The 11,855-nt window shown below is 44.3% G+C and overlaps 1 protein-coding gene across 11 annotated transcripts in view; it reads right to left on the bottom strand.

The window, feature by feature from the left end:
* Window positions 1-583: 583 nt before the first annotated feature.
* cbfa2t3 (CBFA2/RUNX1 partner transcriptional co-repressor 3) overlaps window positions 584-11,855 on the bottom strand; it is a 36,426-nt gene continuing 25,154 nt past the window's right edge. For 5 of the 11 annotated variants that reach the window (XM_041268782.1, XM_041268791.1, XM_041268790.1 and 2 more), the window contains 10 exons: window positions 10,236-10,477; window positions 8,967-9,056; window positions 6,780-6,961; window positions 5,380-5,660; window positions 5,082-5,182; window positions 4,224-4,473; window positions 3,628-3,696; window positions 3,178-3,231; window positions 1,639-1,829; window positions 584-1,301 (listed from right to left, as the gene is read on the bottom strand). In XM_041268782.1, coding sequence (XP_041124716.1) covers window positions 879-1,301; window positions 1,639-1,829; window positions 3,178-3,231; window positions 3,628-3,696; window positions 4,224-4,473; window positions 5,082-5,182; window positions 5,380-5,660; window positions 6,780-6,961; window positions 8,967-9,056; window positions 10,236-10,477 — 1,883 coding nt within the window. In that variant the 3' untranslated portion in view covers window positions 584-878. Of the gene's footprint in view, window positions 1,304-1,638; window positions 1,830-3,177; window positions 3,232-3,627; window positions 3,697-4,223; window positions 4,474-5,081; window positions 5,183-5,379; window positions 5,661-6,779; window positions 6,962-8,966; window positions 9,057-10,235; window positions 10,478-11,855 lie in introns of all 11 variants that reach the window. The other 6 variants (XM_041268783.1, XM_041268786.1, XM_041268784.1 and 3 more) reach the window with 6 other exon arrangements.

Genomic DNA, 11,855 nt, shown 5'->3' with positions numbered 1-11,855 from the left:
GATGACATTTTTGTGTTCCTCTCCTGAAGCAACAGCTGGACCCAAAACCTCACTGAGTGAGTGCCTTGTTCTCCAGACACCAGAGAAAGACAGGGAGAGTCTCACAGTGTGTCTGTCATTCTCCACACGAGACCAGGGATCCCACCACTGTCTAACAGATCACGGAAATGACTTCCCTTTCCAGTCCAGTTCTTTGTATATTGTATATGTACAGTGTGTTTATGTAGATAATAGGGGTGGGCAGAACAGAATTCATATTCCCCTTTAAGAGAATAGGCAACCACCAGGTGGCACCATATACTGTATATGTAAATCCCAGCAAAAATGAGCTAAACATTTAAATTTTTTGTAAATTTAAATAGACGGGTGTTATTCTATATATATCAATAATATATATATATATATATATATATATATATATATATATATAATATTATATATATATATATATACTGTAGTGCAAGGCTTATTTTACAGAAATTATGCAGCGTGGCTCAAAGGTATACCGTTCATAACTGGGAATTATTGTATGCTTACCAGTCATCCTTTGGAATAAGTAAAAAAATATCCAAGATAAAGCCTATTTATAGAACTTGGATTTAATAGTGACATGTTCAAATATCTCAGGGTTTTATTAACCAGCCATCCATTTACAACCAGATTGATTTGAACCCATTTTCAAATAAGCAGCTCTGCAGTTGTATATATGCATGTATGTTTGTGTGCTTGTGGTCATGAGAGTGTGTGTATGTGTGTGTGTGTGTGTGTGACTGAGACACAGAGAGGTCAGTTGGCGGTGGAAAGGTCAACATGAAATCTTCAGGTAGCTAAGTAGTAGCATTTGTCGCAGCTAGAATCATTGCAACAGCAGACGTTAATCAGTCTCTTTTGGAAAGCAGTTGTGGTAGCAGCAGTGCGATTCTGGTGGTGGTGGTGCTTGCAAGGGTCAACGGGAGGCGCTGTCGAGCAGGGCTGGGGTGGCAGGGGTGGTGGCTCGTGAGACGTTGCTGGAGCTGGCTTCCTTGGGGCTGCCTGCCGTGCTGCTGCAGCTCCCCCCACTTGCCTGGGCGCTCCCTGTCACTGAAGGAGGGGCAGAGGGGATCCCCTCGGAATGAGTGGGGGGCATAGAGGTGGAGTGGGTCCCCAGAGGAACACTGCTGCTCCCTGGCAGGCCCTGCAGGCCCTGCCCACACATGTGGTGGTGCTTCTCCCAGTCCTTGTGCTGGCAGAACGAGCCGCAGTAACGCGCTGTGTTGCAGCCGCTGCATGTCTCGCTTGCCTTTCGCCCGCAGTTCCAACAGCTCTGGGAAGAGAATAGCACACCATGACCCTTACTAAGAGCTAACTAGAAATCACGGTTAACCTTGCAAGCACCGAACAAGGTAGAGTTTTAACAGCAATAATAACTTGCATTGCAAATTGCTTTATGACTGCATTTACACACATTACTGTTTGTTCTGCACCAGCATACTGCACCTTCTCAGTTATGTTTTTCATCTGCAAGCAATTAGTGGGCATGAGACTGCAGGATACTATTTAGGCACTAGACACTTCTGGACCTATTCCTAAAGCTTTAGTATGCACGTTTGCAATGCATCTCCTGAGCTCTGAACACCAAAGGTTACCGAGGACGCCTACCTCGCTGGAGTCCTCCTGCTGGTTGATGACGGTCAGTGCGTCCTCGGAGGCCTGCCTCTTGGCCTCGGCCAGCGCACGCTCCATCTTGGACCTCTCGGCTGAGATCATCTCGTGGGCTTTGCGCTCAGCATCCGACACGGCCTTCTGCAGCTCCGACATCGCCTGCCGCTTCACCTCGTTCACTGCTTCTTCTGAGGAGAGAGCCACAGCGCTTTACACACCACACTGCAACAGAACCCATATGTCCTAATACAGCTGTTTACCTGCTGGCTTTTTGGTCCCTTTTTGTCTAACTGTCTGCGTTTCTATCATATACCATTTCTATTACATTTAAGCACTCCCTTTTTGCCGATTCTCTGAGGTGACCCAGCAGCAATGGGGTCCCTGCTGTCGACTCTGGAAGATTTCTAGGTATCTGAGATATGATTTCACAAGCAATTCAATTCAATCCTGTCATCTTGATAAGCAGCTTGGTTTTATTGGCTCATCCAGTTCTATTGGTGGAGCAGGTTAGTTCTGGTTCAGAGGGAGTGTAGCTGTTTGCTTTAGTTGCAAAAACATCACCCTACTTAGTTTGCCCATTTTGACAGATGCGATCGACGTTAAAGTCATTGAACAGCACCGTTGTTGAATCGTTGTTGCATTCATTACATAGGTGCATCGACGTCCGTGGTGTCAATAACAAATGAGGGGCTTGACCTATGAAATCAAGGTGTCGACTGAGTTGCTAGTACTCGATTCTGACTCATAGATTGGATCAGATAAAAGGAACAGGCCAGGCTCCCTCTCCCTGGCCACTTCTTGTTTACAGAGGCACGTTTGGATTATGCAGGCTGTGTTTCAGTCAGGTTCAATCTGGGGAAAGGATCATTAGGATAAATTACCATCATATTTTACAGTAAGCTGCAGCCCTGTCAGTCCCTCCATGGGTGTCCTGAGGGCTCTTTATTGAATAGGAGCTGATTGGCTCAAGCTCGCTCCCTCTATCCTTCTCTTTCTCTTTACTTTCCATGCTCTGGGTCTAACACTCCCGAAGTCGCAGATGGGTAAGTAGTTACTTTTCAATCTGCGTCAGGCTCCAAAATCCCATGTAAGCTTCCCACACTTGTTGTTTTTTTCTCCCTTCGCTTTGTTCTTCCTTTCTAAAGATATATAAAATGCTTGCTATTTTGTTTGGTCTATCTCTAAGAACCTCGGCCACTCAAGTATCATCAGAATTAATACATGCTCTGCTAAGATTGCGTTGCAAATTTAATTAATGTTATCAATGAAGCTGGAGCTGGTACTGGAGCAATTAGCTCTTAATGGAAACCAGAGGGTGAGCAATATAAAAGGTTAGATTCACAAAGGATTTATCATTGTACTTTAAAAAAAAAAGTTTCAGATTTTCAAGGCGGAGTCAACAGAGTCCCATAAACCAGTAGACTGCATTATCATTCATATAGAGAACTTGTTTCTTGGTACAATTTTAATTGTCCTTGCAATGAAATGCCCCATAACAAATATGTTAATAAATTAATAAATACTGTGTTGACTCACCCTGCTTGCTCTGCAGTTTTTTTATTGCTGGCGAAAGCGGGATACTTGCAGTACCTGTATGAAAAACAACTGCAATTAAAATTGCATTACTGCAAGTGAACATGCTGTAAATCGGTAAAACAGACAACAGCAGAATATACTTAGACTGCAGCCCAACTGCACTGTGAGTTTAGCAGCACTGTACTATAACTACAAGGTTAGACAGCTCAAACCATTACCGGAACTAATATACTCCTACACACAGTTATAGGGCAGTTAAGCTGCAGTCTAACTAAACTACACTGTAGTGCCCATTTACTGCAATTTCCTTGCCGTTTAACTGCAGTCATTTTTCATATCCTGAAGTGCTAATAACAACTGGGACTCTATGGGGCTGTATACCTAGGCTATTCCTTCAGCATCTCCACTAGCAAACCAATATACTGTGCATTGACAAGCCTGGTATCTTACCAGCCTTCCTCCAGATCTCCTCCGGCATGTATCCTGAGGGAGGTCTGTGCAAAAAATCCCGGTGAATTTCTACGACGTGAAATAAAACAAGAGCTTGCTTATTCAAGGTAAAGGTGCTGGATATCAAAGTACTGGGTGAGGAGAGACAAAGCTAATTCCACGATGCTTAAACATCTCCAAACACAGTCAATCAAACACACTGTAAATGGCAACGGTATGTATTAACAGTTTATATTCATAATTAATAGGGTTTTTGTGTAGCATCAGAAATGTAGCATCTTTCACTGAGACAGTGCAGCCTGGCCATGCCAAGTGCTGTATCTGACATTTCTTTGATCTGAGATTTAGTGAAGCACACAGTGCTACCAATTCCCAAATGCCTTAACCATGTAGTATTCATTGACTGTATTTTTAGCATACATACAGTGCCATCTGGTGGTCTAGTGCTACATTGGCACCGTCTCTATGGAACCCAGGAGTCCAGAGAACAATTCTGCCAGCCCCACAAAGAAGCTTCTTTACTATTCTGAATATTTTTTGACTGAGTGTTTTGACATTTTTGATAAAGGCTAGCGGCCGTGTCCTGTCAGTAATACCTAGCGGCTGCGCCTCAGAGATGTTAGAGGAAGTGTTGGTGTTGGAGACGGAGGAAGAGGAGGAGTTGTGAGGAGCAGGAGGAGGAGGAGGAGGGCGCTGGCCGGAGCTCACACCTTTTTTCATTTCTTCTGCGTCGCTGTAGCGGCGGATCCAGTGGTTCATCTCCTCGCGGTCTGCCTCCTGGCAGCGGCGCAGCACCGTCAAGGACCGCCGTGTCTTCTCTACCATGTCCATGATGCAGTTGAGTAGCTGGGGCAAGGGAGAGGCAGAGGCACAGTGAGACAGCAGAAAACAAGCAAGACTACTTGGTGCATTTTAATGATCTAAACCAGGGCAGGATCTTCATGCTACCACACTAAAACTCCTTTGCCTCCTGCATGGAAGACTGCTTCCGACTGTATTTTTTCGGTAGGAAGTTGTAAATTAGTGGGTCTTTAAATCACCTTACCTACAGGATAATTATAGAGTTTAAGGGTGGTTTATTGAGCTGTATTAGATCGTCAAAATACCCCCCAGCCCAGGTGGGACCAGTTGAAGCGTGCTGGATTATTTGAGAAACACAACGTTTTTCGCTGTTTGTGAATGTGATGCCCAAGACAGCTGAAGGATGACTAACGCTCGCTATAGGACAGCCGTGGTGTTACCTGCCATCCTCTTCTGTCCAGGGACTCCCAGGTAACACAGCTGATTTTGGGAAACTGACAGATGTCTGTTAAGGACTGCGTTGACACCGCAAATTCATTTAGATTGGGACCGAAGCTGAACTGGAATGCTAGAACCTGAACGCTGCCCCTCCTTTGTTGCCCACAAGCGTGGGTTCGGCTGCAGATTTAGGTATTAAAGCTGGGGAACCGTACCCCAGCGACACGTACATTATCGAGGTGCTTCCACTCCTCTGCCCACTCGCGATCCGTCAAGCGGTGATCAATGACCTCCTCCTGCCGGGCACCATGCAGTGCTGCAAGACAAACACACCACAGAGTGAGCACTGCTGCCTCTTCATGGCAAACTTCATATACTACTCTGTGTACTTCTATAGAAGTGACTTTTGTTACCCTTGTATTTTCAGCCATATGTTTTGGGGTTAGGACTCACCAGTCATCAGTGTGTGTGTGTGTCTGTGTGTGTGTGTGTGTGTGTGTGTTGGATACTCACCACCTCTCTGGTGTCTCTCGCGGGCGTCTCGGTGTTCGGTGTGACGGTACGCATCGCGGTACTGATGCGCAAGGGCCATGTCCTCCAGCCGGTAGTGCTGGGGTGGGGGAGGGGTGGGGTGTGGCAGCCCATTTGGGGGATGAGGAGGCAGGCCATTCGGAGGGGGGTGCGAGGGGGCGCCGTTGCTGGGGCTGTAGCGCTGGCTGGGGCTCACTGTGCACGGTCTCTTCGGGAGGTGCTCCAAGTGCAGGGGGTCCCGCTCCACCCCGTTCTCTTTGGTCCTGAGGGTTACAGAGACAGCAGGCAGGGGGCACCCCGTATTAATAAGTGCACTGTGTGTAGGCAAAACTACTGCACTGTAACTGCAGTAAAAGATGTGTCAAAAATGAACAGTTATAACAAAAGTAAGTTATAACAATAAAGTTAATTGATTGTAGTTACAGTTTTGCAGTGGTAACCCTTAACTCCCATGTCACACAGCCTTTTCTATACATTTCCACACCAGGTGCTGATCTGCTGTAGTGAGCCTGATTTGCTTCATTTATTTCCATTAGCTACAGCTGGTGTTGGGATGTACAGAAAAACAGCATGTGGAGTGCTTTGCTTTAATTTCGTTGCACATCTATAAAAGCAGTTTGGCTGCAGTGTACAGTACCTACATAGTGACTACAATTTTAAAATCACTATAATAAATATGATGGCAGTTACAATGCAGTAAACCTGCAATCTAATTAGATGGCAATTTACTTCAGTTCAGTCTCAGCTTACAATGAAACTCTGATCTCAATGTGCTATCCAGGCATGACATAAAGCAAATAAACCCAACAGCTGCATCATTATGTCATCCCACAGTAAGCCAGTGATGGGGTGGAGGTGTGGGGATTACTGAAGAATTGCCCACACCCTCCCCCTCACATACATACCCTTCCAAAGCCAGAGTCCAGCACATAAACATCTGGATACATTTCTGACCTAAGGGCAGCTACAGGCTAACTCACAGACAAAGATGGACTGTGTAACCAAAGTGAAATGAGAAGAATGGAAAAAAGATGCATTGGTATGCTTAAAGACAAACAGGACCACTAAGGTAATGACTTTATATCATTTAAAGATGGCCGACAACAATTAGATGCACCAAATGACTTATTTAGAAAGGGTGTTTGCAACTAACTTTTCTTGTTTGGTTCATCCACATGACTCTGTGTACAAATGTTGAGATAAATCCATGAAGGTGTATCAGAAGTCATCAGCCTCACAAGTTTTCACATTAACAAAACAACATCTAAACAATAAAACATACAAATATATTCAGTGCATACAGCTCGCTTACATAACTGCACTGAATTAAGGGGAGAGAAGCAGAGGCCCAGGTGGAAGAGAGGACTGCTGGTTGCTGTTACCTGTCAGGCGTCCTCCTCTTGCCGTGCTCGTTAATCTCCAGCAGGATTTCGGAGGAATCGAGGGGAGAGCTGGCGTTGGCGTCCAGCAGCAGCTGCTCGTGTTGAGCCAGGTACTGGGCGGGCGTCTGCTTTGCCAGCCGGGCACAGTGCAGCAGCTCACGCTGCAGCAGGGGCAGGTTAGCCTGGACAGACAGACAGAAAGAGCGAAAGAGAGGGAGTGTGTGAGATAGACAGAGAGAGGGGGAAACGAGAAATAGCACCCTCCATATTTTCATAAACCATATTAAAAAAAGGACATATTTTAATGACCCATTAAAGGAGGCAGTCAAGGATCACATTCTCTTTTCAGGTTAGATACTGTTCAGCGAAGACACAGCATGTGCAATAATTGTTCTGAGCTGTATCTGTAGGAAACATGCTGCGGTACAGTAGGGTTGAATTATCAGATGCTATCCAGACTGCTGCTATCTGTTGTTTAATATGTTTCTTCAGTATTTGTTATAAATTGACACCTTGCCAGCTCCCCATGTGTTCATCATGCAGCTCTCAGCATTGGCGTTCTACTCAGCTGAACGTGTTCCATTTCTTTAAAGCAACCCCCATACTGTGAGCGTAGGGGGGTGTGAGCGTGAGTGAGAGACACACTGCTGTTGTCCAACCACAGCCGGGCAACACTGCCGTAGCTCAGATCTCAAACTGACATCATGTCATGTCAAGGAACCTGCATTAGCTCTGCAGCTTTACAAGTTGAAATGAGTTTCGTGGTTTCATCCTAGCCATGTTTTAGTACCAATTTACTATACTTTAGCACTATGCCTGTTGCAAAGGAAGTGAATTGAAAGTGTGATAGCTAGCAAAGTAACAGAGTGAAAATAAAGTCTATAAATAGCAAAAATGAGAAAAGGGCTTGAGGTTGGTATTGTGCTAATGAGACTTTCAGATAACTATCATATAGCATGAGTCTATTCCACAGTTTAGTCTGAAAGCTAGAGTGACAGCTAATGCTCTGAAAAAAACTGCAAAAATAATCAAATAATTAGCAATATGGTACTTGGTACTTTTTTAGTGTGTGCTTTTTCTGTGTTCACTTTCTACGCCAGCAATTAGAGAGCTGCTACCATAGTGTGTAGCTCCCACTGGAAAAAAGGTCGGAATTGTCTGCTGTTGACACATCACGTGACCGCCTACATTATACATTGTAGACTAGGGGATTTTCACATTAGTACAGTTGCTTTTCATATGGTCAGTAAGAAGGTACAGGGTTGAGAAGATTCCTTATAAGGATGATATTTTCTGATAACCAACTGTTGACACATTGAGAAGTGTCTTGTGTTGTTACTCTGGGGTGTTGATCAGCAGGTGTTTGCAGAAAGAAAAGCCCTTGGTGTGATCGGACGAGGAACACCTGTTGTGAAATCTTCTTTTCCTGCTGAACACCACCGCTGAGCAGCCCCAAAGACTGAACCGAGACAGATTTACAGTAAACAAAAGTGTGCCCGTTTTAATGCAAATGACAGCAAATGATTGCCATATGGGCCCCATCTCGTCTTTTCGCTTGCGGCCAGTGCACAGGGATCAGGATTGTATTTATCTGCAAATTCTGCTAATGGTTTCTGTGCTTGTCTAAAGAACGGTCTTCAATGGAGAGTTTAGAGTTGCCAGAGAAGGGTACGTATTCACATCTTCAGTATGGCTTCAGATATATAGTGTAATGAGACACCACAATGAACTTCATCGCTCACAAACACAAAGTAACAAGGACTCAGTGGACTTCCATAGGACTAGATATTAACATTTCCCAGTCAAAAAATACAGTTCCTTAAAGTATAAATAGTAGGGTCCATCTGCCTATCTGTATACCTCTAGCTTTATGTTTTCCTGTAGATTTTTGCACGATGACCTTGGGATGAGTTGCTGGTTGAAGGCTGGTTACAGTGCTGTTTGAGGCTCTACGTGCTGGGTGCTGATTGAGTGGTTCTTGTTAAAAAAAGTCAATCTAGGAAGTGAAAAAAGGGCTACGGGGGAATTGGAGGTGGGAGTAATGCCCTGATGTTGCCTATATCATTTTAAAACAGATTGCAGTCCAGCATAATTAAATCGTTGTAAAGCTAATAAAACATTTTACAATATGGTTAAAAACTCCAGAATCTGTGCTGTGTTTGCGCTGTTTTCTTTCTGTGCACTCACCTTGAGGAAGGGGATGACGAAGGGCCTTAGAGGGAAATTGGTCGCCTCCTGGAGCTTTGAGTGAAACTCTTCAATAGTCAGGGTCGAATTCTATGGGAAAACAGAGCAGGTTATATTCTGAACTTTGAGGACACACAGACAGGCAGATAGACTGCGCCAAACAGACAGACTGACAGAAAGACTCGGCTTGCTACTTTTCGATTTTAAGCGTTAAAGCTCCTTAAATGTCGAATTCCCAATTTATATACAATAAACGTCGGAAAAAAACGGTGGCTATTTTTTCCTTACCAAAACCATAATTTAGAAATCATTTCTAGTTTGTGTAGTTTTAATACTTGCTGTCTGTCCCGTCTCCGATCCGCTCTGAATGGCTGGGGGTCGCTGTCAGTCAACTCAGTGGCTACTGTAGTTTCGCAGTCAATCATTTCATTCTGTTCTGACAGATCTCATTGACTGAAGCAGCGCTAGAATGTTCTCATTCATTTAAATGACAGTCAATCATCAAACCTGCACCAACTGTGCACTTTCATTTACCAGCTGCAGCACTTGTCACTTAATCTGCCTACTTTGAAATTATCCTACTTTGAAATTAACGGGTTAAGGTGTACAGCTTTTCTTATTATAGGTATATATGGTGACAGTTACTAGTTTGATTTGAAAAAGGGGCGCAAGAGGAAAACACCGATGGTGTTGAAGTCTCCGCAGCAGGACGAAGCGGGCCTGCCTGCCTTGCCTCCAGTGACTGAGTGCTGAAGCAGGAGAGGGGCGGAGCTCAGAATAACAAGTGCAAGTTAGTTCAGTTCAGCTATCTAATGTTTTGTTCTGTGCATATTATTTTTACTTGTACATCTATGCCATAAAAGTCTGTGTAATACACTTTTATGTTGCGTTTTCTACGACTTATTTGAGACCATTTTTAAATTTGTGTAGGATCTTTATATATACAAGTTAGCTCCGCTGTGACCAAACGTTATTTCAACTAGAATGTTGGTAACCATGGTTCTTAAGCATAAAGGTCGATTTCACCTGTTCTCTGCTTCAGTTGAAAAATAAAGATCGAAAAAAAAAAAGGTAAATTGTTCCAAAAATAAACGTCGATATCAATCACCGATTTGGCAAAAAAATAAAAATTGAATAGTAGCAAGCCTAATTATGACATAAATTGAAGCCATCTGTGCACTGTTGGCTTCGTAGAACAACATAAAATGTAGGACAGTTACAAAACGCACAGATGCACAGACAGTGATGGAAAGGGATGGGCAGGCTCACCACTAGGCCCAGCACCAGGCTGCGGACGCGCTCTCCGATCTCGGGGGAGATGTCGTTGCCGAACTGCTGCAGCGTGGTGAGGAAGCGCTTCAGTTTGCAGAGCTGCCGGGCGCCGCAGGCTGGAGGGAGCTGCTGATTGGACAGGGAGGCCGTCGACGACATGGCCGGCCCGTTGCTGAAGCCGTTCGGAGTGGAGGGGCCGCCGTTGAGGGCTGTGGGGGAGTGGCTACTCCCGTTCAACACTGACACAGAAAAGACAGAAACATCAATCAACCAATAAGATTTCCCAAGAAGATCTCAAGACTCGCCATTAAGACCAGCTCTCCAGCTCCTTAGGTGGTTGGAATAGAGAGATTTCACTGTACCTGATAGGAATGTGCCCATAGCATTTACACATACATTTCACCCAATCCTAATTTCAAGCCTACTATCAATGAGAGCTGTACAGTGCATCAAAACAGCATCACCCTGATTTTGCTCGTTCCAGTCTACTAAACTTTTGCCTTACAACAGCTGTTTTTTTTCTGACTGCCCTAACCTACCCCTCACCACCCAACCAAAGAAATCTCTGTTTCTCTCTCTCAGTCAGTAGAACAGAACTATTAGGGGAACTTGTTGAAGAGGTGCTAAAAATATGTGTGCAGCACGGTGTTACTTTTATTCTGACAGCAGGTGTGTTGCTAAATTAAACCCTGAACATGTCTCTCAGCTGAAATCAGAATCTGTGTTCAGGTTCAACCACTCGTTCTTACCTTTTATTTTTTCCAGTAACATATAACTTGAGTTTTGCTTAAATACGCCACAATAGGCAAATGAATATGGTGCTATGACTGTAAAAATGTTTTACGTTTTTGCTGCTTGACTGGTTTAAAACTTTCAGTTCTAACGTTCTGCTTTTCCGGTTGTGGGGTGCAGTTCAAATACAGATATTTAAACCAAAGTTAATGCACACTCCCCAGGTCACACCTTTATATCAGTGCCCCCTATCACCCATGTTAATCTGCTCCCAGGAACATCAAACCCTCTTCCTTTCCCTGTGTGTAGGGAACCATGCGACAGGCCAATTGTGTTCTGGTTATAGAGCTAAGAGCAGACTGTGCTGCAGACAAAGAGAATAGCCATTGCTATATAGGGAAGAAACCAGACTGGATCAGAGCGCTGCCCTCTGCAACAAGCCACAAAGAAGGAGCACCCCTACACTTGTGCAGGACAAGGGCAGTACAGACAACAGCAGACTGCAGATTAACAGCACTGTAATTTAAAACAGCTACTCACTGGGTGCTTGTAAGCACTTAAACCAATGTAAATTGGTGCAAATAAGAAAAGGCTCCACCATGCACATTGGTCTACCTTGACCCCCTGTGTGGTTTTGCACGCTTCAGATGATGAAACAGTATGACGAATCTCCGAAATCCATATTGAAACCTATGACAGGAAATCAGTTGCTGTTAAATTTACTGCAAACGGATGACAAAAAGATACCTGTGAATGCTGACAGATTTTCTACCTGAATGGATCACTGTCTTGAGTTAGGTTTGAGACCAGCGGTTGTCCTTTGAGCAAACACATCATCACTGTTTGAAGCCATGTGGTACTTTTTTTTTTTAAGCATCTTAAATT

The sequence above is a fragment of the Polyodon spathula genome, chromosome 13 (genome assembly GCF_017654505.1).
Source record: "Polyodon spathula isolate WHYD16114869_AA chromosome 13, ASM1765450v1, whole genome shotgun sequence".
Lineage (NCBI taxonomy): Eukaryota > Metazoa > Chordata > Actinopteri > Acipenseriformes > Polyodontidae > Polyodon > Polyodon spathula.
This window is presented reverse-complemented; position numbering and strand designations above follow the sequence as displayed.